The sequence below is a fragment of the Heterodontus francisci genome, chromosome 1 (assembly GCF_036365525.1).
Source record: "Heterodontus francisci isolate sHetFra1 chromosome 1, sHetFra1.hap1, whole genome shotgun sequence".
Classification (NCBI taxonomy): domain Eukaryota; kingdom Metazoa; phylum Chordata; class Chondrichthyes; order Heterodontiformes; family Heterodontidae; genus Heterodontus; species Heterodontus francisci.
In genome coordinates, this window is record NC_090371.1 from 104,570,480 (window position 1) to 104,597,390 (window position 26,911).

At 42.8% G+C, this 26,911-nt stretch overlaps 1 protein-coding gene across 1 annotated transcript in view; it reads left to right on the forward strand.

The window, feature by feature from the left end:
* LOC137371433 (zinc finger SWIM domain-containing protein 6) overlaps window positions 1–26,911 on the forward strand; it is a 217,058-nt gene that overhangs the window by 185,851 nt on the left and 4,296 nt on the right. Inside the window, exons 12-13 of the mRNA XM_068034024.1 lie at window positions 7,810–7,973; window positions 9,849–9,930. Of these exons, the coding sequence (XP_067890125.1) occupies window positions 7,810–7,973; window positions 9,849–9,930 (246 nt within the window). The remainder of the gene's footprint in view (window positions 1–7,809; window positions 7,974–9,848; window positions 9,931–26,911) is intronic.

Sequence of the window (26,911 nt, forward strand, 5' to 3'; positions counted from 1 at the left end):
TTTGGACAGTGTGTTGGGGTGTGAATTGTTTTGAAGGCAGTTGGAGAAAACCAGCCAAGAAAACAGCCACCATCAGCTCACCATCTTCATTTCTTTGAGAACTTCCTGAGAATCAAGTGTAAGAAGCCTGCCAGAAACACTTGATGCCGCATTTCTCCTGGAATGCCTGCCAAACTGATCCTCAATGTCGCCTGAAAAGAATTGCTCTAGAAAGATCCCAGCTGTCTACGCGTATTTGGGACGCCAGACCAAAAAGGGACAACTGACATTTTTCCATATCTTTTTTTCTTTTCTTCAAGAATTAGCCCACCGAGTCTGTGCCGACCAACAACCACCCATTTATACTAACCCTACAGTAATCCCATATTCCCTACCACCTACCTACACTCGGGGCAATTTACAATGGCCAATTTACCTATCACCTGCAAGTCTTTGGCGGTGGGAGGAAACCGGAGCACCCGGCGAAAACCCACGCGGTCACAGGGAGAACTTGCAAACTCCGCACAGGCAGTACCCAGAATTGAACCCGGGTCCCTGGAGCTGTGAGGCTGCGGTGCCGACCACTGTGCCGTCCCCTTGCTTTATAATAAAATGATAATTTTGTTTATTAAAGAAATCTGGTTGGTGTATTTTTATTCTTGGATAAAGAGTAGAGCATCTGATTGACTGCATCGGTAACTGGGTAAACATTTTTTAAAAAATTTTGTGACCTGTGGAGAAGTGGAACTCAAAAAGACAGTGCACTTGTCCTACCTCAGTCATAACAGTACCCAATATGAAATTTATTTTGAAATGTTCTTTGAGCGTGTTGATAATTTGTGCATAATATGGAACTTATTTTGAAATGTTGTTTGAGCATATTAATCCACGTTGTATTATAAAATAAGGAATCTGTTAACTCTACCGTATACGTGATTATATGTAGGTGGAGGGTGTGAATTGGGGTCTTACTTGAGCACAGCAGCGGGAATGCATCGGGGAACCATTCTGACAGCTCCCACACCCTGTTTTCCTGGCTCCCTGCCTCCATGCCCACCATCATGGGGCTGGGAAAATCCAGCCCAATGTCTCACTTCTGTGGTTTTGTCAGCCTTATGATCTAAACGGTGACTTCAATAACGTCAAATCTTAACTATGTTCCCTTTTTTTCCGTACTGCATGGGGACTACATTATTGGCTCCATTGAAATTAACCAGTTATTTAATGTTAATGTTCTGTTTATAATGTTTTACAATTAAGGCAAAAGGCAACCAAGCTGCAGAGCACAAGTGATCCTGCATTTGAGTACATTCCAGATTTCCCAATAAAAAAGGAAAGAAAAACAGCAAGTAGAAGAAATCAAACATAAGCAAAGGGATGGTGCTATTCAGGCTGCACTGGCCTTGTCCCTTGCAACTAGGTCATGTCATTGCAACAAAAACAGAAAATGCTGGAAATACTCAGTAGGTCAGGCAGCATCTATGGAGAGAAAAGCAGGGTCATTGTAATATCTTTTAGTGCATACCACGTGACTCTTTGGTAGAAACAACTAGTGAAAGGCTACTTGATCTGGAACCTTTATTGGAGAGTGGCAATAGGGCACTCAGCCCAGACATGCTAATTCTTGTTATTTTATCTCACGAGAAGTCTCTGAAGTCACTGGATTTTATCGCCAGCTGCTATGTCCTCAGGAACAAGTTAAAGTTGTTACCAATTGTTAAATCCTTGATCTGTTTGGCTGATTCCATAATAATCTCTGCACCTTTACAACGGGTTAGAATTGAAATGAAAATAAGGCAATAGCTATTATTACACATTTTCCTTTTGATTGCTTTTTGGGCAGGCAGGTCAGGACTGGGTTGCTGACTCTCTGCCTCCCAATCGGCAACTTGGTTACAGAGGGCAGCTCTGTAAAGCCCCAGAGTTGCTGCTGACTTTTTTTTAATATAGCACACCATCCTTGACCCCCTTCCTACAAAATAGCATTCATCACTTTTAAAGAAGCAAATATCCTGCTATTGTTAAAGGTACAGCACACACTAATCATATGAACAATTGCAGCATTCCGATTACTGAATAGTTTATAAATTTTCCTACACCCAACTCTAGATACCAACTTTAGATCTGAATAGTGTTCATCATTGTGTCATTCTGTCAGACAATAAGAGGATTGCGCCTGGATCCCAGTCCTGTCCCTCCAATCAGCAGAGGTTTAACTACTGGGGGAAGTGAACAGCGATCGCTGTGATTGGGAGGTGGCGATCACAGGAGTTTGTGACAAATGGGTGATCCGGGTCTGTTATGACAGTATAAAGTGCGTGGGTAGGGATAAAGAGTGTTTGCTGGGGAAGAATAGTAAGTCATGGAGTGTGCGTTCAGGGCGTAGCTACGTGTGGAGTTACTCATCAGGGTCACGTTCAGTTATGGTTCAGCATAGTGGTAATATTACAGATCTAACTGTTCAAATATCCTCTGAAGTGGAGTGTTTGTGGATTTTGATGCTGGAATAATCTCATTTTACAGTGCATCAGACAGCAAGGTAAGCCTGATAGGCACCTTCCAACTGTAAATATTCTCTGCGGAGCTCGACCTGGCTCAGAGTTGGTGATTGGAACACATCCCTAACCCAGTGTTCTCTCAAATGATTTGTTCTTCACATTTTTTACAATTTTATTTTTAGAAGACTTTTTTCTTAAAGAAAGGAAAAATACAAATTGGGCTGATTAAACAAAGTTATTCCCTGTAACATTTTAACCCCAAAATACCTGCGATTTTGTGTCTGTCAGCAGTAGTATGGACTGGCCTTGCTAAAACCTGCAGGATTAGTCCACTGACTACTTGTAATATAATATGCTTCCATTGCCTGGAAAGCAAACCTGGAAAACAAGGCTGGAAACTTAGCCCAACAATTAACAATACCCTGAGAAAGGTTAGTATAGAAATATGCAAAACTGTTGGCATCTGCATCCGCTTAATCAGGGAGCAAAATCCAGCTAAATATCTCCGCTTCTGCAAAAGAAGCACACAACTGAGGTGTAATTGGTCCTGGGTGGCTGCACAAAACAAGTGATAATTGGCAGCCCCATCCCCACTTATTTTTCCATTCCCATTTTACATGGAAGAGACAAAGTGGAGATTGCCTAAAAACATGAGTTTTGGTTTGGACTTCCATTAGTATAACTGTTAGAAGCAAATTAAGTACAGTTTTGTGCTGTAGTTTGATGGCTTGAAGAAGTATGCAAGATGTCACCTGTGATGGCAGCTCCATGTTGAACTCATTCTGAGTCTCTTGCTGCTGGGCTGGCTTTTGGTTTCTTCTGCTGTGGTACTGTCTTAGCTCTTGAAAGTTGATCTCACCATCAAACTGCAATGTTATTTACAGCAGCACAGGTGAATTACCACTGGGTCTTCCAGCACAGTCTTATCAGCTAAGATCTTTAACTCTCCTCTGGGACATCCACAACTATCTTGTTGGGACCTTTTTAAATGGGCTTACGTCCTCCAGCGTTTCATCAAGTTTGGCACTTTTGCTGGGTTTGGGTTATTGGGCAGAAGTCGCTGCTCCTCTGAAGTACTCTACTTCGCTGGTTTTCTTGTAGGACAAAGGATGCTAGTCCTAGTCTCCTGGTTGCTATATTCTCCTCTGCAGTCTTCTGCCTCTAACTCAGCTTCAGCCTAGTCTCCACTGTTCTCCAGACAGAACAGTGATCCTTGGCTGACCTTGTTCAATCTCCACCCCACCATTGCTTGTCTAATTGATCTTCAACCGGCTTCTGATCTGTAACTCAATCCTTCAACAACTATTGGATCATTTATCACTCCTCCAGTGGTTCCTGGATCAATCTCTACCTTCAATCCCCTACAGCCTCCTGTCGAGATATTTTATATCTCTAGACAGATGATAATCTAGCCTGATTATATACCTCATATCAGGCCCTATGCTAATCTTTTTCTCCATTCCATGGAATCATTTGTATGGAGACTTTGACTAGAATTGGCTCAAGTCTCCTGTCACCGCATTTTCCCTTTTGGCAATCATCCAGGCCCAAACATGCTCTCTTCTCTCCACCCCATTCACCTATAAAATTGAGATTATCCTTCCATTTGATTCTGTGCTTCCTTCCCTTCTCTCTTTTTCCCATCTCCCTATCTTTTCCAGTCTCTCACCCACAATAATTCTGATTCCTCTCTGTAGTTTCTCCCACATCTTGGTCCATGCCCTTTCCATGCTTATCTCTTCCATGAGACCATTTCCTGTTCTCTTGATTGCGTACCCACTTCCCCTCCTGGCCTTCATACTATCGGCCATTGTAATTTGCTCCCGCTCCTGACGACACTTTCCATCTTACTTTTAAAAGTATAATCACAATTCAAAAACACATCCTCAACTCAGCCTTTCCTATCCAAGGTCCTCAAATGCATTATCTCCTAACTTTATGTCCATATCTCCCAAAGTTTTTTTTGTTTCCCTTCTCAGCACCAAGATGGCTCCTCTGACATCCTCTGTGACTGTCTCATGGTGCATTATTCCTCCTTGTATTTCTATGTTTCTCTGCAGTGTTTGATATGGTCAGCCACACCATCCTCCTCTATCTCCATCTCTGTGGGATTACATTTGTATACTCCGCTTCTGGAAAAAATGCAAACCTAGCAGGTACATCTCATAGAGTCATAGAGAGATACAGCACTGAAACAGGCCCTTCGGCCCACCGAGTCTGTGCCGACCATCAACCACCCATTTATGCTAATCCTACATTAATCCCATATCCCCTGCCACATCCCCACCTTCCCTCAATTCTCCTACCACCTACCTACACTAGGGGCCATTTACAATGGCCGATTTACCTATCAATCTGAAGGTCTTTGGCTGTGGGAGGAAACCGGAGCACCCGGTGGAAACCCACGCGGTCACAGGGAGAACTTGCAAACTCCGCACAGGCAGTACCCAGAATCGAACCCAGGTCACTGGAGCTGTGAGGCTGCGGTGCTAACCACTGCGCCACTGTACCGCCCTCCTTAATTTTCTTCATGTCCACAAAGCCATGATTGGAGTACCCCAAAGATCTATACTTGATCCCTGCTCATCTAAATCCTGCCCTGGTTGATATTATCCGTAACAGGATATCATTTTGACAGTAAGAATGAAGGCAGATAATACATACCATATGATACAGTTTTAAAGGGATTGTAAGGAGAGAGAGACCTGGCATATTTGTGCACAAATCTTTGAAGGTGGCAGGACAGGTTAACAAAGCAGTTCATAAAGCATGTGGTATCCTGGGATTTATAAATAGAGGCATAGAGTATAACTGCCAGGAACTTATGCTGAACCTATATAAAATACTAGCCACAGCTGGAGTAGTGTGTCCAATTCTGGGCACCACATTTTAGGAAGGACATGAAGGACAGGGTGCAAAAGAGATTTACCAGAATGGTTTCAGGGATGAGGGGTTACAGTTACATAGATAGACTGGAGAAATTGGGATGGTTATTCTTTGAGCAGTGAAGGTTAAGAGGAGATTTAATAGAGTTATTTAAAATCATGAAGTGTTTAGATAGAGTAAATAAAGAGAAACTGTTTTCAGTGGCTGAAGGGTCAATAACGACAAATTTAAGGTGATTGACACAAGCAACATTGACAACATGAAGAACTTTTTGTGCAACAAGTGTTTAGGATTTGAAATGCACTGCCTGACTGGTTTAATAGTCATCTTCAAAAGGGAATTGGATAAATATTTGAAGAAGAAAAGATTGCAGGGATATGAGTCAAGAGCAGGAAGAGTGGGACTAACATGATTGCTCTTTGAAAGTGCTGGCACAGACTTGATGGGCTGAATGGCCTCCTGTGCTGTATAGTCAATGATTCTGTAATATGACAGCACATGTTACAGTTGCATTAAGTATTCACATAAATGAAACAGATTTTATGATGTAGATTGATTATCAATTTTTATGATCATTTAATTTGACACCACTTTAATTTAAAATAGTCAATTACAGAATATGATTTTCCTACCAAAATATTCAACTGCACACAAGGAAACTAATTATTTTAGTGTCCAGATGATTAAAAGCTGAAAGATGGTCATGTCAGTGTTGTGTCTGTCTGCTTATGTGGCTTTCTGTTACTCTGGTTTATATTGATGGGGATGGAGCACCATTGAAGACATTTTCATGTAATTAACCCATGGTCTGGAGACCCAATAGCAATGGAAACCTAGTTTGTCCTGAGTCATGATGCTGTCATCAGGTCTTCATTTATAACTAAACATGCTTTTCTATTTGGTGCTTTTGCACTTCTTGTGATAGGAGAGTGAGATCTATACCTTGCCTTCCTGTGTTTACATTGTAAAATCTACTACTGTATCCCAGCAATAGAATCATGAGCCCACAAAAATCTGAGTCTACAAATCATCTGACAGGATAAGGGGAACAGTTTTAGCATTGTTAACTTAGGGAGCCAATGCACTGAGTTCACTCTCCGATGACCAAAACTGCAGAACTAACAAATATGAACGCATTAACATTCCCATAAGGAAGGAAATGGAGTTCAATCAACCATAATTTGGAATGGAAGCAGGAAGAAAATTAAATGGGGAGAAGTGTGCGTGGAGTTCAAGAATTGTTGAACACCATACTCTGGGTCTGCTTTTATAACCATAGGTAAATTAAAGGAGTAAGTGTAGCTTCATATGACCTAAATAAGCCACTAATGAGGCTTATAAACCAACTGTCAATCTATATTGGCTTATGTTTGAAAGAAATAGCAACTCATGATTTTTATACCAAATATCTTGATTTTTGAGAGTTTAGGGAGGGGGGGTGGGAAATTGGTCTGAGCCAGCAGCACAAAACAGGCAAGTCGGCTGCTGATTTTTTTTTTCCAGCCCCACCGTGCTCTATCTTCTTTCTACTGAAGGTCATAGAACAATAGTTCAAATTCTTTGGAGACTCCTTTCCTAGTCTGAGTGTTGTTTTTACTTGGTTTGAAATTAAAAATCTTGGCAACATTTTCCAAGTCAATGGAAAATGAAAACTGTTGTGGTGAAAAATTGTCTGTCAAATTGCGACAAGTCTGTTTCACACTTCTGGTGTACACCAATTATCTCCTGATTTATGAGACGAGATGGTGGTGTTGCCATTGCTGCAGCCCGCTGAGGTCAAAGTGCAGAAAAGGAGGCAGATAGTGGCTGTGGGCACTGTCCTGCGAAACCTATTGGGACTCCCTTTCAGCACCCATTGCCAATAGGTGCTCCGTGAATGGAATGTTGCCATGGTGCGCCAGCTGCTGTATGTTTAAATATTTTTGACTGCCCTAATGGGCCTTGTGCATGATTTGTGTACAGGCTGCCAGTGCCTGTGTGCTGACTGACACTGCTGTGCCTGGCTGGCAGGTCATCAGGCCTCTGCACATGATTATACATAACCCCAACTATCGCATTCTCAATCCCAGTAACTCCTGTGTGGTGACCCTGTTGCTACCTGACATTTGGTGGATGTTTATCACTGAACTAAAATGCAGCCTCTTGAGAGGAGGATAATCACATGAAAATCTTAGACCTTTTTGCCAGTAAGCCATGCCTGCTTTTTAAAAAAAAATTCTTGCTTATGCATTATTGAAAGCAAATTATATTTGTTTGGTTGGCACACATTGTTTCAAAATGTGCAAAATCTTAGCCTAGTCTTGTTTCATTAAACTGAAAGGCATTTCCTCGTAAAACCTGTTCACTGCCAAGTACTTTTATATTTTTTTAAAAATTCAAACTTGAATTTAGATGTTATTTTCAACAACGCAATTGAGCAAAACTGCATCTTTTCAAATAATTGCAGGGGATGTTATGAGGCTGGAAACAGTGTTAGAATCCATACAAAAGAACATTCACTCCTCATCGCACATCTTCAAGCTTGCCCAGGATGCATTTAAAATAGCAACTCCTATGGACAGTTTGCCTGATATTACGCTTCTTAAAGTGTCCCTGGAGCTGGGTCTTCAGGTAAGTCCACAACTGTATGCTGAGAGATTGATGGTCTTTTTATCCAAGGCAATTTCATGGTGAGTTAGATCCAGATAGGCTCATATTATTGAGCCTATTTATTGTCTGTGGTCAACAGTGACAATGAGCCATCATGTGAAAATCTTCCCAAATTACTGATGACGTTATAAGCTTCCCTCTTTCTCTCTGCCCAACCCACCAAAAAAGTGGCTGAGCATCTTGTGTCATATAAATATTATTCCCTTTGCAGTGCACCTTTTTGTAACAACTTGCGATCATATTGTGACAATCACAAATTTTGGATTTCAGCAAATCATGCAGTATCTTTTGAAAATTAATTGTAAAAACTACATGGGTCTGAATTCCTTTTTGTAAAATTTGTAGCAAGGAGTATTCAGATTCCATATTGTAACGATCCACTGAGTTACTTATCAGTACATAAAACGTCTTGTTAAAGTAACCCATCCACACTGGCCTTTCACCTCTGACATTTGGATTTGGACAGGTGAGGGAGGGCAAATACTTATAAGGTTCTCTTCACCCACTGAGCCACTTATTAGCTCCAATATTTATCTCTTTCCTAGCGTCTTACTAATATGTTCTCCTGCTTTTGTTGGGTTTACTTTGCTAGCCTTTCCCAATTGCAATCTTCTCATCAGTAGTTTTGTTATCTGGTTTCTCTCCTTCTGTACTGAAGGCTTTTCCTGCTCCTGCACCTCCTATTGTATGCGTGCTGCAGCCTTTGTTTTCTTAATTCTAGTTTGTGGGTATGAGGTTTTCTCTCTTTGTAGAGAAATGTGTATTGAACTGATATAAAATCCAACAGGCTATGACTGTTTTTGCCACTTGGTTTCTTGCTGTTGACTGCTAACTCTGTTATACCCTCCAATCACAAAGTAGTTATGAACGCTATTTGAGCATATAAACCACTAAGTGCTGTAGCTGAGTAGAGGTTGAGCTGAATTTTTTTTTAAATCAACTACCCATCCTCTGATTTCCAGTCTCGTTTTTTGCAGCATAGATTTCAAATCACTCCCTGATATTTACCAGCACCTTGCCCAACTATATAAATACAAATGCAAGTTCTTTATTTATTGACAGTCATTCTTTATTGACAGTCATTCTTTACATCCTGCTCCTAACCTCTGGAGTTACATCCTAAAATCCTTACCTCCTCCCTCTCTGCTTTCAAAAGCTTACTAAACACTTTTCAACTGCTTTTTCTGCTCTACCTCTCAAATCCATTCTACCTATTCTCCTTCATTTATCTAGTTTGTAGCATGATTTGTGATGTCTTTCCAATGTCAAACACTATGTAAATGCAAGTTGGTGATGTGATCAAATTACATTGTGGGCCTTAAGATGAGATGAGTCTGAGTTTGGGTAGCTTTTAGTGGGTGTATGCTCATAGCACAAAGCTGCCCTGAATTCGGAATTATATAGACTCAAGACTGTGAGTGGAAAGACTGATGTTGGAAATTATATTGGTATATTAGTGCAGTAGGTTGTGGTTTCTGAGGTTAGGGCTGAAGTACATTTTTGGGGCAGAGTATAAAGAGCTTTATTCTGCACTGAGACCATGCTATATGTGATCTGAAAGAACTTGGTGCTGATGCTGGATGCCTAAAATGGGAAGGCATCCCTTTAATCTAGCACCAACGCTCCTCATGTCGATGAGCGCAATTTGAATTGGAATTTTTTTTTTAAATGTAGCTGATCTTTCCTGTCCTTCCACAAAATGCAGCAATCTGTAGCTTCAAAAAGGAATGATCAGAATGCAAATAATTGACACAAGTTTTTCTTTCCAGTAGCTTTTCATTAGATGAGCAATTTTTGAAAAACCTAAACTTCCATTTTAAAACCATTCTGTTGCAGGTTATGCGAATGACATTATCAACATTAAACTGGCGCCGTCGTGAGATGGTGCGATGGTTGGTAACATGTGCTACAGAAGTAGGTGAGTCAAAAGTTGTAATTCACACCATGAACAGCTGCATTAAAGAAAGGCTGGGAACAAAAAAGAATATCCGTGCAACAGAAAACCTTCAACTCAGCAAATCTCAAAAGACGAGAGTTAAAACGTGAAGCAAAAAATGCTTGAAATCTGAAATTAAAAATGAGAAATGCCCAACAGTGTTCTCAACATCTGAGGAGGAAGGATTCAGGCTTAAATGAGTCCTCTTGTTTGCTATTTCTAATGGCTATGAATGCCATTAATTTCTGCAGGGGTTCTCCCAATCAACCGCCGCAATTTTGGCGGAAGATCCAAGGGAACTCCAGAGAAACAGCATATACGTTAGAGCTGTTGTTGCTGAGGTATTTGGTGGGGAGAAGCTTATTCTGTAGAGTTGCTGATTCCGTGCAAATTGCACAGTGTAAATAATGGTGTCTAAAAGGATGTGGGAGTAACAAGCATTTTAGGAAGCTTGTTCAAAGATACTTGGTGATTTTCTCACATGGTAAATTCCCAGTCCCCAAGGGAAGTGGCATGCAGAGGCTAGGTACTTGCTCGTGGAGAGAAAATTGCAGGGCGAACCAAGCTGAGCCAGTCTTGCATATCTCCAAGTAGAAGAATTAAGACAGCTTTGGTGTAGGCCTTGGAAAAATTTGACTGCCTGATTTTTTGGCAAGGGGATTACAGAATGAGGACAAACCTGCAAAGAAAGGTACAAGGAGTATCTTTAGAAAGGGCCATTAAAAGTGTTTTTGGTCATTAGATTTAATAATCCACATCATAGTGACCATTGTCCCCACTAAGCTCAGCATGTGCACAACCGCGCAGCAAACGTGCAGGCCACTCACAAGCTGGCCCCTTTAAGATACCACGTATACCTCACAGCAGCCGTGTAACAGTAATTTAAAGGTGCTGTGCATTAAAGTAGACAAGCTGCGCAGAACAAAGGCAATCTAGAGGGATCATTGATAGTGGCTGATTATTATGTGCATTATACAATTTGTAACACTAAATTTGACAGGGGTTCAAGTAGTGCACAATTAAAAGTATATTGTAATAAACAAATGTCCAAAATGAACAGGAAAAAATACAAGGTTAAGAATGTTCTGCTTTCCTCTAGGGAATAAAAGATGATGATAAAAGGTAATTGACCGATTTTCCAGTCAACCAGATATTTGAATGCCAAATTAATCCGATTTCTAGACATATTATCTATCTTGTGACAAGAAGATCCTAATCCCAGTGAAAGAATCAGCTTTGTAAGATCAGTACCATCCAAATTTTAGGATAGAATTCCTACCATATTTCAGTTAGTAGGTAATTAGGAGTTTAATCTGTCTTGAAGAAGGTGATGTTAGCTACCAGATATTTCACTCTGGGAAGTATGCATTTCACAGTTGTAGCCAGAATCAGTTTTTTAATAATTTCCTTTACCCATACGTACTCTCTTTACAATTATATGTTTGTATGTCATCTCTTTTTTTTTATTTCTTTCCTTCTCTCTGCTATTTGCTTTCTTTTTCTGTGCTGCTGCATTTCTGCCCATCTTGCCCACCCTTCCAGGGGTTTCTCCTGATGCTCAAATTCCAGCACTATCACAGGCTACCAATCGCTACTACTACCTGGTTGGCTAGGTTGGTGAACACCTGGTATTATAGCAATTCATTAGCTTGTGTGGTTTACCATAGCATTGCAAGAAAACCTGTTATGTGAAAGAGCAAAAAAAAAATCTGGCCACTAGGAAGCAGCTGGAATTAGTGGCAGGGATGCTGTGAAAGGCCAACTTATGAGAGCCAGAGCCAGTTCCATCTCCACCCTGCCCACCTCACAGGACCACTGTTGGATTTTACATTTCATTTTGATCCTTTGTCATACTCCATCTGGGACAGGCTTAATACCACACTGAGAGCCAGTACTATAGAGGATGCTCTTTTGAAGTTGTGCTAAAGGCACATTTCATATCTGGCTGTGACCTGGGATCTGGTTGTGCTTGTTGTGGGGGTATGCCCTGCTCCCGGTTACTAACGTTCCTCAACTTAATATAAATAAATAAATAATGTATGTGGTTTCAACACTGATCATACATTTTCTAACTAGCTGTAAAATAGCAAGTTAGTTCAGTGAGAAAGTACTTGTTAGAACCTGAAACAGAATAACACACCTTAGCTTGGAAACCTACTCCAACAATAATTGTAGAAAGCACATTAAGATGTCTCTGATATTTAGCTCTTGGGGAGGATATTTATTCACATATTTTACATAATTGCTCTTTTTTCTGAAAAAGAAGTACATGCTTAATGAAGGATAAGATGTCAGAAGGTGCTGCCCAAACCTGATGATGGAATCGAAGTTTCCTATAAAACTTTAATCTTTTAAGTCTTGTACCTTTCTACTGTCTTTTTGACAAAAGGTTATTAAGTGGACTGGGCTTCAAACCTGTGAAATCCTGCCAGAGTGGTGATGGAATGAAAACTCCCCTCTGCTGGTTGGAAGGCTGCTACACAAAATGACTAGGGAGCCTCAAATGCAGTTCCTATTGATATGCTGCACTAAACTTTTCCATATTTAGCAATCTTGCTCAAGAACTCTCAGGATGTTTGGGGTGGCAACTTCCTTTCATACTGAGATCCCAGATCTAATCCTTGTTCTCATTTCTTTGTTGATCGGTAACTTAACTTGGGGGAACAATTAAACTTGGCCTACCTCTCCACTTCTGACCCTTAAACCCTCCTGCCCTTACTCAATCTCACTCTGACATAAACACTCCCACCCATACCCTTTTGACCTTTGCAAGACACAAGGCCCCTGAAATCTTGATTACCAATAAAGCAATCTCCCTTTCTAGCTGCCACTGGGGTGGGTGGGGGGGATGGGGATGCAGGGAAACAGGAACAAATCCTCCTAGCTCCCGTCACCAACAATCTTGCCAACTCCCAAAGCTGGGATGACTAGCCTGGTTGTCCACTGCGAGATATGGTTTGATGACCTCAAGCGGAATAGTATCCTATCCTCTGCACCAACTTCAGGATCATTCTGTAAAGGCCATCTCAAATTCATTGTTCCATCAGAAGCCACCTTCCCCAATCTCTCTTCCTTGCCCACTCTGCCCTTAATTCTGACACCCAATACAAGGAGCTCTTTGTTGTGAGATGACCTTAAAAACGGTAAGTGAAGGTCATCAGAGGAAGTGATGTCATGTCACATGTGACCAGGCAGTTGTGGGTGGAGCACGACATAATAAGACATGTTCAGGTCTATCTCCAGCAGTTACTATTTGTACATATGTTCCAGTTCTGTTATAATAAAATCTCATTTATTTTGAATATTACTTGTAGTTCTGTGAAACTTCACAACAGATCACATAGAAAATGCCGTAATATTACATTCGTGGACTTCTTTGCCTCCAAAATTGAGGTTATCTTCTTGGTGGACTTCTTGCCTCACCCCCCTCACCTCTGTTTCTCACCTGCAAAACCCTAATTCCTCACCTGTGTTCCTCTGTTCCCTTCCCCTTGCCACACCCCCATTCCAGCCCTTTTTCAATTAATTTCCTCTGCACCCACCACTTGCTCGCAAATCTCTTCTGACCTAGCTCCTAGCCACTCCACTTACTGTTACTCAACATAGTGCTGACAGACATGGTCGACTCCATTTCCTGGGGACTTATTTAAAAGATAACCCTCGAGCCCTCTCACCTTTCAAACTACCATTCATGACCACCTCTTGCTCAAATCCTCTGACCAGAACAAAGTCACCAATGACATTCTATATGACTGCAACTTGAGTGTGCCATAATTTATTATTAAAAATCCTTCTTCCAGCCCTCCCCCAGTTTCAACCCACGCTGAGCTATTCATTCAAAATGAACCTAACAGAGTGCAATCTAATATGTGAAGTAGAATTTTCACTGTCTAAACCAAGAAAATCCCCTGATCTTTTGGTTTGCTTGCACTTGATTTTGTCTGAAATATTCTGCTTACAGAAGAAGAGCCAGGCATGAGCTATGTGATTTGGGAAAAAAATAGGTAATAAGGGAGTATTCAGTATGGCTTTAGAAGCAATGTTTCACTGGTGAAATTCTTGGAATGGTGATTTAAGTGCTGTGCAGTGGATTTGACTTTTGGGAGGCACTTGATAGAATTCCCTATTTTGATGCTTTTCGTTTTAAAAAAAAAAAAAGTTACTAGCAAAATAACTAGTGAATAGCAAATTGACTAAGCAATAGAAAGCAGAAGGTAATGATTAATGAAGAAGACTTTGTATAGGGTTGATAACAATAGCGTTCTATAGGGAATAAAAACCGAAAGTACTGGAAATACTCAGCGGGTTAGGCAGCACCTGTGGAGAGAGAAGCAGAGTTAACATTTGAGGTCTGTGACCTCTCATCAGAACTGGCAAAGGTCGGAAATAAATTTGGTTTTAAGCAAGTGGGGGGGGGGGGGGGTGGTTTGGTGGGGAAGAGAACAAAAGGGAAGATGTGTGATGGGGCAGAGGACAGGAGAGATTAAATAACAACGTTGTCATGGGACAAAGGCAAAGAGCGTGTTAATGCTTGTGGTGAAAGACAAAGCATTAGTTCAGAGAGAGTGTTAATGGCAGAATAATGAGCAGCTCTGTCCACATGAAAAACATACACATGCTTAAAAAATAAAATAAAAAAATATATAAAAGGGCTAGTCACGCTCTGAAATTGTTGAACTCAATGTTGAGTCCGCAAAGCTGTAGAGTGTCTAATCGATAGATCAGATGCTGCTCCTCGAGCTTGATTTAATGTTCATTGGAACACTGCAGTAGGCCAAGGACAGAAATGTTGGCATGAGAGCAGGGGGGGTTTTGAAATGGCAAGCAACCGGAAGCTTGGGGTCATGCTTTCGGACTGAGCGGAGGTGTTTCGCAAAGCGGTCACCCAATCTGCGTTTGGTCTCCCCAATGTAGAGGAGGCTACATTGTGAGTAGCGAATACAGTATACTAAATTGAAGGAAATGCAAGTAAATTGCTGCTTCACCTTGAAGGAGTGTTTGAGGCCTTGGATAGTGAGGAGCGAGGAAGTAAATGGGCAGGTATTACACCTCCTGCGATTGCATGGGATGGTGCTGTGGGAAGGGGACGAGATAACGGGGGTGATGGAGGAGTGGACCACGGTGTCGTGGAGGAAATGATCCCTTTGGAATGCTGAAGGGGAGGGGAAAGGAAGATGTGTTTGGGATGGCATCATGCTGGAGGTGGCGGAAATGGCATAGGATAATCCTTTGGAGGTGGAGGCTGGTGGGGTGGAAAATGAGGGCAAGGGGAACCCTGTCGCGGTTCTCGGAGGGAGGGGGTAGGGGTGAGGGCAGAAGTGTGGGAAATAGGTCGGACACGGTCGAGGGCCCTGTCAACCACAGTGGGGGAGGAATCCTCGGTTGAGGAAAAAGGAAGACATATCAAAAGCACTGTTGTGGAAGGTTGCATCATCAGAACAGATGTGTTGGAGACGGAGAAACTGGGAGAATGGAATGGAGTCCTTACAGGAAACAGGTTGTGAGGAAGTGTAGTCAAGGTGGTCGTGGGAGTCTGAGGGCTTATAATGAATATTAGTAAACAGCCTATCCCCAGAGATGGAGACAGAAGTAAAGGAAGGGAAGGGCCAGTGATAGACCATGTAAAGGTGAGAGAAGGGTGGAAATTGGCAGCAAAGTTGATGAAGTTTTCCAGTTCAGGGCGAGAGCAGGAAGCGGCACCAATAGAGTCATCAGTGTACCAGAAAAAGAGGTGAGGGAGGGGGCCTGAGTAGGCCTGGAACAAGGAATGTTTGATACATCCCACTAAAAGACAGGCCTAACTAGGACCCATGCGGGTACCCATAGCAACACCTTTTATTTGAAGGAAGTGAGTGGAGTTGAAGGAGAAGTTGTTCAATGTAAGAACAAGTTCAGCCAGGCAGATGAGGGTGGTGGTGGTGGATGGGGACTGGTTGGGCCTCTGTTCAAGGAAGAAGCGGAAAACCCTCAGACCGTCCTGGTGGTGAATGGAGATGTAGAGATTGGACATCCATAGTGAAGAGACGGTTAGGGCCAGGAAACTGGAAACTGTCAAAATGACATGGGGTGTCAGAAGAGTCACGGATGTAGGTGGGAAGAGACTGGACCAGGGGAGAAAAGATACAGTCAAGATAGGAAGAAATAAGTTACATGGGCAGGAATAGGCTGAAACAATAGGTCTACCTGGATAGTGATGTTTGTGGATTTTGGGAAGGAGCTAGAAACGGGCTGTCCGAGGTTGCGGGACTATGAGATTGACTGTAGAGGGATGGTCTCAGGAAGAGATGAGGTCCGTGACAGTCCTGGAGACAGTAGCTTGATATTCGGTGGCGGGGTCATGGTCCAGGGAGAGGTAGGAAGAAGTGTCTGAGAGTTGGAGCTCAGTCTCTGCAAGGTAGAAGTTGGTACACCAGACAACAGCACCATCCTTGTCAGCAGGTTTGATCACAATGTTAGAGTGCTATAGGGGTCTGTTATGGGTGCACAAATTTAAAAATGAAATGATGCTATTAGTAATGTTATAGAATTTACTGATGACACCAAGTTATATCATTAAGTGTCTGTCCTCGAGAAGATAGAGAATATTCAAATAGACCTAGAGAATTTGTGTAGATAGGAAAAAGAGTGATGAATGGACTTTACTGTGGAAAGTATAAGATAATCTATATTGATGCATGTATTAAAAATTATCTGGACACAATGCATGACTTTCCATTGATAAGACTTGAGTGTGTTACAACCTCAGTGAGATCGTTAACATGAAAAATACATGATATGAACCCCCAGACCAATTTCAAGAATTAAATGACATGATTTCACGTTTTAAGACTTTTTTATTATAACAACTAAACTAAAAGAAATTCAGATTAACTAAATAGTACTTTGAATTCCAGAGCATTCTGATACCCCAGATTACAATGGAAGGTATTTTCTTTACTTATTAAGATACTTGAATACCTCACACCACATGTATACATTACACAGTCCTAGTTGATGGTGAAATCCTTTGCTGTTAATCATAGGATAGGATCATAGGAAATAGAAGCAGGAGTAGGCCATTCAGCCTGTTGAGCCCGCTCCACCATTCAAACAGATCATGGCTGATCATCGACCTCTACACCATTTTCCCCAGTATCCCTGTAACCCTTGATGTAATTAATATCCATAAATGTATCAATTTCTGTTTTGAACATGCTCAATGATTGAGCTTCCACAGCCCTGTGGGGAGGAGAACTCCACAGATTCACCGCCCTCTGAGTAAAAAAAAAACCCTCTTCATCTCAGTCTTAAATGGCCTGCCCCTTACTCTGAGACTGTGTCCCCTGGTTCTAGACTCACTAGCCGGAGGAAGCAGCCTATCCGCATCTACCCTGTCACGCCCTCGAAGAATTTTGTAAGTTTCAGTGAGATCACCTCTCATTCTTCCATTGTTCCCAGGTGTTAACAGCTGCTTGCTACATTTGCATCTTCTGACCCCCCTTGTTTACAACCTGAAATTCTGGGAGGGTGAAACCCACCCGTTGTTCTTCAGGTGTTACCCCTGCAGTCTCTTTTTCAAAAAAAAAGTCTTTGATCTTTCTTGTCCTTTAGCAGTGTCATAGTCATAGAGTTATACAGCACAGAAACAGGCCTTCGGCCCATCGTGGCTGTGCCGGCCATCAAGCACCTAACTATTCTAATCCCATTTTCCAGCACTTGGCCCGTAGCCTTGAATGCTATGGCGTTTCCAGTGCTCATCTAAATACTTCTTAAATGTTGTGAGGGTTCCTGCCTCTACCACCCCTTCAGGCAGTGTGTTCAAGATTCCAACCACCCTCTGGGTGAAAGCGTTTTCCTCAAATCCCCTCTAAACCTCCTGCCTCTTACCTTAAATCTATGCCCCCTGGTTCTTGACTCCTCCGCTAAGGGAAACAGTTTCTTCCTATCTATCCTATCAATGCCCCTCATAATTTTGTACACCTCAATCATATCCCCCATCAGCCTTCTCTGCTCTGAGGTAAACAACCCTAGCCTATCCAGTCTCTCTTCATAGCTGAAATGCTTCAGCCCAGGCAACATCGTGGTGAATCTCCTCTGCACTCTCTCCAGTGCAGTCACATCCTTCCTATAGTGTGGTGCCCAGAACTGTACACAGTACTCCAGCTGTGGCCTAACTAGCATTCTATGCAGCTCCATCGTAACCTCTATGCCTCGGCTAATAAAGGCAAGTATCCCATATGCTTTCCAAACCACCTTATCTACATGTGCTGCTGCTTTCAGTGCTCTATGGACAAGGTCCCTCTGACCCTCTGTAGTTCCCAGGGTCCTACCATCCATTGTATATTCCCTTGCCTTGTTAGTCCTCCCAAAATGCATGACCTCACACTTCTCAGGATTAAATTCCATTTGCCACTGCTCTGCCCATCTTACCAGCGACAGTAAAGGAATGGCGATATAGTTCCAAGTCAGGAGCGTGGCTTGGAGGGGAACTTGCAGGTGGTGGTGTTCCCATGCATCTGCTGCCCTTGTCCTTCCAGTTGGTAGGGGTCGCGGGTTTGGAAGGTGCTGTTGAAGGAGCCTTGGTGAGTTGCTGCAGTGCATCTTGTAGATGGTACACACTGCTGCAACTGTGCAATGCCGCATTTAAAACAATGGAAGGCATGAACCTAGAGTGGTCTGGACAGAGTAGTGAGAGAAACCTTTCATTGGCAGAAGGGTCGAGGACACATGTTTTAAGCGATTTGCAAAAGAAGCAAAGGTGACACGAGGAAAAACATGTTTTAGGCAGCGATAGGTTACAATCTGGAATGCACTGCCTGAAAGGATGGTGGAGGCAGATTCAGTCGTGGCTTTCAAAAGGGAATTTGATAAGTACCTGAAGCAAAACATTTACAAGGCTACAGGAAAATGGCAGCGGAGTGGGACTGGTTGGATTGCTCTTGCAGGGCTTGATGGGCCAAATGGCTCCTTCTGTACTGTAATCATTCTATGATTCTAATTTATAGACCAGTTAGTCTGACATCTGTGATGGAAAAATTCCGGAGCATTCTATAGGATGCTATCGATGTTCATCTAAAGACGGCATAGACCATAAAATATAGCCAGCAACGTGAGCCATATATTTAATTATACTGGAATCCTTTCAGGAGGCAACTAAATTGCTTGCTAAGCACAACACAGAAGGTATAATAATCAATTTGGAATTTTAAAAGGGATTTCAGAAGTTCCAAATGTGAGGCTTATAAAGAATATTAACGCTCATGAAATGAATGTCAAACCTGATGGAACATCTAAAGCAGAGGTGACAATGAATGAAAAAAGCTGCAGATGGGTACAACCACTTTTGGCGTACCTGCTGTTTATAATATGTATTAGAAGAGGGCATTTCTTGTAGCAAGAATATAAAGTTTGCTGATAGTACTAAGCTATGTGCCAGGTAATGATTACAGGAGGAGATCTATAGGGTTGGATCTTGTCTCCCCCAGGCGCCAGTTCTGTGGTGTGGGGGGACCTGAGATGGCTCCAGATGAGGCCTGCCACGGGGCTCGACGCCATGAGGGGCCTGATCTTCCCGACAGCGGCGAGGCTCCGAGGCGGCACACCCCCGCCCCTGCAGCTGGGTGATGGGACCACAAGTTAAATATTCAAATTAATAAAATTAATAAATTTAAATATATAAAGAAGAAGCCTGCTAGTTTGGGGCAGGTGTCCTTGTCACCTGTTTGGGAAAACAGGTTAAAATCATTGGGACATCATCAATATGAGGTGAATATAACACAAAATAGTCCCTTTAGGCAAAAAGGTTGCATCAAAGAATAAAGTTCTATGAATAAATAGTGAGATTACAATTACACTGAAACATCAAAGGAAGGCATGTAAATATCTAAAGCGTAGTTGGAAGGTGAAAAAGGAAATTAGAATGACAAAACCAAAGAATGAAAAAAAAAGGCGAGGAGATTATCTAAAAGGAAATAGTAAGGGCTTTTCATAGGATATAAAAAAGCAAAAAATAGGATATCAAAAGCAAATATAGAAGGTAGTACCATCTCGGAATGAAAAAAGGGGTTTAATTGTAAGAAATAAAGGTACGGCAGAGATACCTAAATATTTTGAATTGGATATTATAAATAATGGAATTGAGAATGCAGATAATGATGTAGAGCAGTTGATAGTAACTGGAGAGAAGAAAAGAGCAGAGTAGATAAGTCAGCAGACCCAGATGGCCTACACCTTAGGCTGCTGAAAGAAGTCCAAGAGGAATAATCTTCCTTAAATATGCAGACGGTGCAGCTCAACTTAGAATTAGAACATTACAGCGCAGTACAGGCCCTTCGGCCCTCGATGTTGCGCCGACCTGTGAAACAATCTGACCTACACTATTCCATTTTCATCCATGTGTCTATCCAATGACCACTTAAATGCCCTTAAAGTTGGAGAGTCTACTACTGTTGCAGGCAGGGCGTTCCACGCCCCTACTACTCTCTGAGTAAAGAAACTACCTCTAACATCTGTCCAATATCTATCACCCCTCAACTTAAAGCCATGTCCCCTCGTGTTTGCCATCACCATCCGAGGAAAAAGACTCTCACTATCCACCCTATCTAACCCTCTGATTATCTTATATGTCTCGATTAAGTCACCTCGCCTCCTCCTTTTCTCCAACGAAAACAACCTCAAGTCCCTCAGCCTTTCCTCGTAAGACCTTCCCTCCATACCAGGCAACATCCGAGTAAATCTCCTCTGCACCCTTTCCATAGCTTCCACATCCTTCCTATAATGCGGTGACCAGAACTGCACGCAATACTCCAGGTGCGGTCTCACCAGAGTTTTGTACAGCTGCAGCATGACCTCGTGGCTCCGAAACTCGATCCCCCTACTAATAAAAGCTAACACACCATATGCCTTCTTAACAGCCCTATTAACCTGGGTAGCAACTTTCAGGGATTTATGTACCTGGACACCAAGATCTCTCTGTTCATCTACACTACCAAGAATCTTCCCATTAGCCCAGTACTCTGCATTCCTGTTACTCCTTCCAAAGTGAATCACCTCACACTTTTCCGCATTAAACTCCATTTGCCATCTCTCAGCCTAGCTCTGCAGCCGATCTATGTCCCTCTGTACCCTACAACATCCTTCGGCACTATCCACAACTCCACCGACCTTCGTGTCATCCGCAAATTTACTAACCCACCCTTCTACACCCTCTTCCAGGTCATTTATAAAAATGACAAACAGCAGTGGCCCCAAAACAGATCCTTGCGGTACACCACTAGTAACTAAACTCCAGGATGAACATTTGCCATCAACCACCACCCTCTGTCTTCTTTCAGCTAGCCAATTTCTGATCCAAAGCTCTAAATCCCCTTCAACCCCATACTTCCGTATTTTCTGCAATAGCCTACCGTGGGGAACCTTATCAAACGCCTTACTGAAATCCATATACACCACATCCACGGCTTTACCCTCATCCACCTGTTTGGTCACCTTCTCGAAAAACTCAATAAGGTTTGTGAGGCACGACCTACCCTTCACAAAACCGTGCTGACTATCGCTAATGAACTTATTCTTTTCAAGATGATTATAAATCCTGTCTCTTATAACCTTTTCCAACATTTTACCCACAACCGAAGTAAGGCTCACAGGTCTATAATTACCAGGGCTGTCTCTACTCCCCTTCTTGAACAAGGGGACAACATTTGCTATCCTCCAGTCTTCCGGCACTATTCCTGTCGACAATGACGACATAAAGATCAAGGACAAAGGCTCTGAAATCTCCTCCCTGGTTTCCCAGAGAATCCTAGGATAAATCCCATCTGGCCCAGGGGACTTATCTATTTTCACACTTTCCAAAATTGCTAACACCTCCTCCTTGTGAACCTCAATCCCATCTAGCCTAGTAGTCTGAATCTCAGTATTCTCCTCGACAACATTTTCTTTCTCTACTGTAAATACTGACGAAAAATATTCATTTAACGCTTCCCCTATCTCCTCTGATTCCACACACAACTTCCCACTACTATCCTTGATTGGCCCTAATCTAACTCTAGTCATTCTTTTATTCCTGATATACCTATAGAAAGCCTTAGGGTTTTCCTTGATCCTATCCGCCAATGACTTCTCGTGTCCTCTCCTTACTCTTCTTAGCTCTCCCTTTAGATCCTTCCTGGCTAGCTTGTAACTCTCAAGCGTCCTAACTGAGCCTTCATGTCTCATCCTAACATAAGCCGCCGCCTTCCTTTTGACAAGCGCTTCAACTTCTTTAGTAAACCACGGCTCCCTCGCTCGACAACTTCCTCCCTGCCTGACAGGTACATACTTATCAAGGACATGCAGTAGCTGCTCCTTGAATAAGCTTCACATTTCGATTGTGCCCATCCCCTGCAGTTTCCTTCCCCATCCTACGCATCCTAAATCTTGCCTAATCGCATCATAATTTCCTTTCCCCCAGCTATAATTCTTACCCTGCGGTATATACCTGTCCCTGCCCATCGCTAAGGTAAACCTAACCGAATTGTGATCACTATCACCAAAGTGCTCACCTACATCTAAATCTAACACCTGGCCGGGTTCATTACCCAGTACCAAATCCAATGTGGCATCGCCCCTGGTTGGCCTGTCTTCATACTGTGTCAGAAAACCCTCCTGCACACACTGGACAAAAACTGACCCATCTAAAGTACTCGAACTATAGTATTTCCAGTCAATATTTGGAAAGTTAAAGTCCCCCATAACAACTACCCTGTTACTCTCGCCCCTGTCGAGAATCATCTTCGCTATCCTTTACTCTACATCTCTGGAACTATTCGGAGGTCTATAGAAGACTCCCAACGGGGTGAACTCTCCTCTCCTGTTTCTAACCTTGGCCCATACTACCTCAGTAGACGAGTCCTCAAACGTCCTTTCTGCCGCTGTAATACTCTCCTTGATTAACAATGCCACACCCCCTCCTCTTTTACCATCTTCTCTGTTCTTACTGAAACATCTAAATCCCGGAACCTGCAACATCCATTCCTGCCCCTGCTCTACCCATGTCTCCGAAATGGCCACTACAACGAGATCCCAGGTACCAACCCATGCTGCAAGCTCGCCCACCTTATTCCGGATGCTCCTGGCGTTGAAGTAGACACACTTTAAACCAAGTTCTTGCTTGCCAGTGCCCTCTTGCGTCCTTGTAACCTTATCCCTGACCTCACTACTCTCAACATCCTGTACACTGGAACTACAATTTAGGTTCCCATTCCCCTGCTGAATTAGTTTAAACCCCCCCGAAGAGCACTAGCAAATCTCCCCCCCAGGATATTGGTACCCCTCTGGTTCAGGTGAAGACCATCCTGTTTGTAGAGGTCCCACCTACCCCAGAAAGAGCCCCAATTATCCAGGAAACCAAAACCCTCCCTCCTACACCATCCCTGCAGCCACGTGTTCAACTCCTCTCTCTCCCTATTCCTCGCTTCGCTATCACGTGGCACGGGCAACAACCCAGAGATAACAACTCTGTTTGTTCTCGCTCTAAGCTTCCACCCTAGCTCCCTGAATTTCTGCCTTAAATCCCCATCTCTCTTTCTACCTGTGTCATTGGTGCCTATGTGGACCACAACTTGGGGCTGCTCCCCCTCCCCCTTAAGGATCCCAAAAACACGATCCGAGACATCACGAACCCTGGCACCTGGGAGGCAACACACCAACCGTGAGTCTCTCTTGTTCCCACAGAACCTCCTATCTGTTCCCCTAACTATGGAGTCCCCAATGACTAATGCTCTGCTCCTCTTCCCCCTTCCCTTCTGAGCAACAGGGACAGACTCTGTGCCAGAGACCTGTACCCCATTGCTTACCCCTGGTAAGTCGTCCCCTGGACAGTATCTGATGTAATGTCTTTGCCTGAGAAGCATGAAAGGATTAAAAACCAGGTAATATATCAGCCTGATGAAGGGTCAGTGACCTGAAATGTTAACTCTGCTTCTCTCTCCACAGATGCTGCCAGACCTGCCGAGTATTTCCAGCATTCCTTGTTTTTATTTCAGATTTCCAGCATCTGCAGTATTTTGCTTTTATTTTAATATATCTGCCTATTCTTCTGGCCAAATAATTAGAATCAATAATGAGATAAAATTAGCAAAGTATTTGTTTAAGGTAAGTTATGTTTGAAAAATGAGTTTTAGTTTGACTAAGTGACCAACTAGGTAGGTCAGTAGATGTGCTATATATGCATTTTCAGGAAGCATTCAATAAGGAAAATTGGATCTGCTTGAATAGGAAGATACATACATGTGTATGGTAATGTAGGGATTATGTAACTGGTCCAGTAATCTAGAGGCCTGGATCAATAATGTCATGAATAATCTGGAAATAAAAACTGATTTCAGTTTAAAAAGTAACCATGAACCTGTGGGATTGTCATATAAGTTCAGCTGGTTCATTAATTCCATTTAGGGAAGGAAATCTGCAGTCCTTACCCAGTCTAACCTATATGCAACTCCAGTGAACAGCACACCCAAGTGGCCTAGCAAGACACTCGGCTGTATCACCACCTTAGTGCAACTAGAGGTGGGCAATAAATGTCAGTCTTGTCTGGGAATGAATAACATTTAAAAAGCATGGCTGGGTGGAGAGTGCAGGACCAAGTGATTAATTTTAGATTGCTACAGCAATGGGTCAAATGGCTGTCTTTTGTGCTGTAAACTTCTATGGTTTGACATCAGTTCTTGCACAGTCAGATGCAGAGTAAATCTCCCTCTATTCTGCCCCAAACTCAAAAGAGCACCTCTGGTACACCAATGACATTTTTCCCCATTTCTCACTCCAGCCATCCTTGAACACACTCTATGATATTTCCAATTAGTGCTCAAAAGGGAAAGTTTTGTGCTGTTCCCACTAGACCCTGGATTAAGACTGCTCAAATTTGTTTCATTTAGGATCATTGCAGTCAGCAGAGGAGACTTTCATCTTATCATTCTGTGTTAAATCAAAACCAGGATTTGAGTGGTGAATGGCCAGTGTCCAACCCACAGTTTTCAAATTTTAGCTCTCTTTGAACATGGTACTCCAAATGTGGTCCCCACCAAAAACTTAGTTTTGGTCACTTTACCTTCAGGAAATTGCAGAGATAAATAACTGATAAATCCAAGACCTAAAATTTATAAAGATAGACTGAAAAAAATTGAATTTGTTTGTTTTCACAGGACGAAACATTCAAGTCTTTTAAAATCATAGAATGGTCACAACACAGAATGAGGCCATTCGGCCTGTCAAGTCCATGCCAGCTCTCTGCAAGAACAACTCTCAGCTAGTTCCACTCCTCTGCCTTTTCTCTTCAGGTTTTTATCTAGTTCCCTGTTGAAAACACCGATTGTATCTGCCACACTCTCGGTAGTGCATTCCAGATCCTAACTGTGTAAAAAAGAAAAAGTTTTTCCTCCAGTCACCATTGGTTCTTTGCTAATCACCTTGAATTGGTGTCCTCTGGATCTCAATTCTTTGTCCAATGGGAACAGTTTCTCGCTATCAACTTTGTCTAGATCCTTAATGATTTTGAACACTTCTATCAAAATTCCTCTCAACTTTCTCTTTCTTTAAGCAGAACAGCCCCAGCTTCTCCAATCTAGCCACGTAACTGAAGACCCTGTTCTCTGGAATCATTCTTGTAAATCTTTTCTGCACCCTCCAAAACCTTCACATCCTTCCTAAGTGTGGTGTCCAGAATTGGACACAATACTTCAGTTGAGGCCAAACAAGAGTTTTATAAAGGTTCATCATAACTTCCTTGCTTTTGTACTGTATTGGCTGGATTTTATGCCAGAGGCGGGGCTCCCAGCACTGGGCTGAAAAGGCAGGGGGAACACTGCTTTTTTGCGACCCCCTGGAGCGATCCTCCTGGTCTTCTTAAATCAAAGTTTCAGGAGGCAGAATCCCAATGCGTGTCGGTGGTGGAGGGAGTGAATGTTTGTGGATGGGTGCCAATCAAGCAGTCTGCTTTGTCTTGGATGGTGTCGAGCTTCTTGAGTGTTGTTGGAGCTGCACCTATCCAGGCAAGTGGAGAGTATTCCATCACACTCCTGACTTGTGTCTTGTAGATGGTGGACTGACTTTGGGGAGTCAGGAGGTGAGTTACTCGCCGCAGGATTCCTAGCCTCTGACCTGCTCTTGTAGCCACGGTATTTATATGGCTACTCCAGTTCAGTTTCTGGTCAATGGTAACCCCCCCCCAGAATGTTGTTAGTGGGGGATTCAGTGACGGTAATGCCACTGAATGTCAAGGGGAGATGGTTAGATTCTCTCTTGTTGGAGATGGTCATTGCCCGGCACTTGTGTGGCGCAAATGTTACTTGCTACTTATCAGCCTGAGCCTGGATATTGTCCAGGTCTTGCTGCATTTCTACACGGATTCCTTCAGTATCTGGTGCTGAACATTGTGCAGTCATCAGCGAACATCCCCACTTCTGACCTTATGATTGAAGGAAGGTCATTGATGAAGCAGCTGAAGATGGTTGGGCCCAGGACACTACTCTGAGGAACTCCTGCAGTGAAGTCCTGGAGCTGAGATGATTGACCTCCAACAACCACAACCATCTTCCTTTGTGCTAGGTATATAACTCCAACCAGTGGAGAGTTTTCCCCCGATTCCCGTTGACTCCAGTTTTGCTAGGGCTTCTTGATGCCATACTCTGTCAATTGCTACCTTGATATCAAGGGCAGTCACTCTTACCTCGCGTCTGGAGTTCAGCTCTTTTGTCCATATTTGAACCAAGGCTGTAACGAGGTCAGGAGCTGAGTGGCCATGGCAGAACCCAAACTGAGCATCACTGAGCAGGTTATTGCTAAGCAAGTTCCACTTGATAGCACTGTCGATGACACCTTCCATCACTTTACTGTTGATTGAGAGTAGGCTGATGGGGCGGTAATTGGCCGGGTTGGACTTGTCCTGCTTTTTGTGTACAGGACATACCTGAGCAATTTTCCACATTGCCGGGAAGATGCCTGTGTT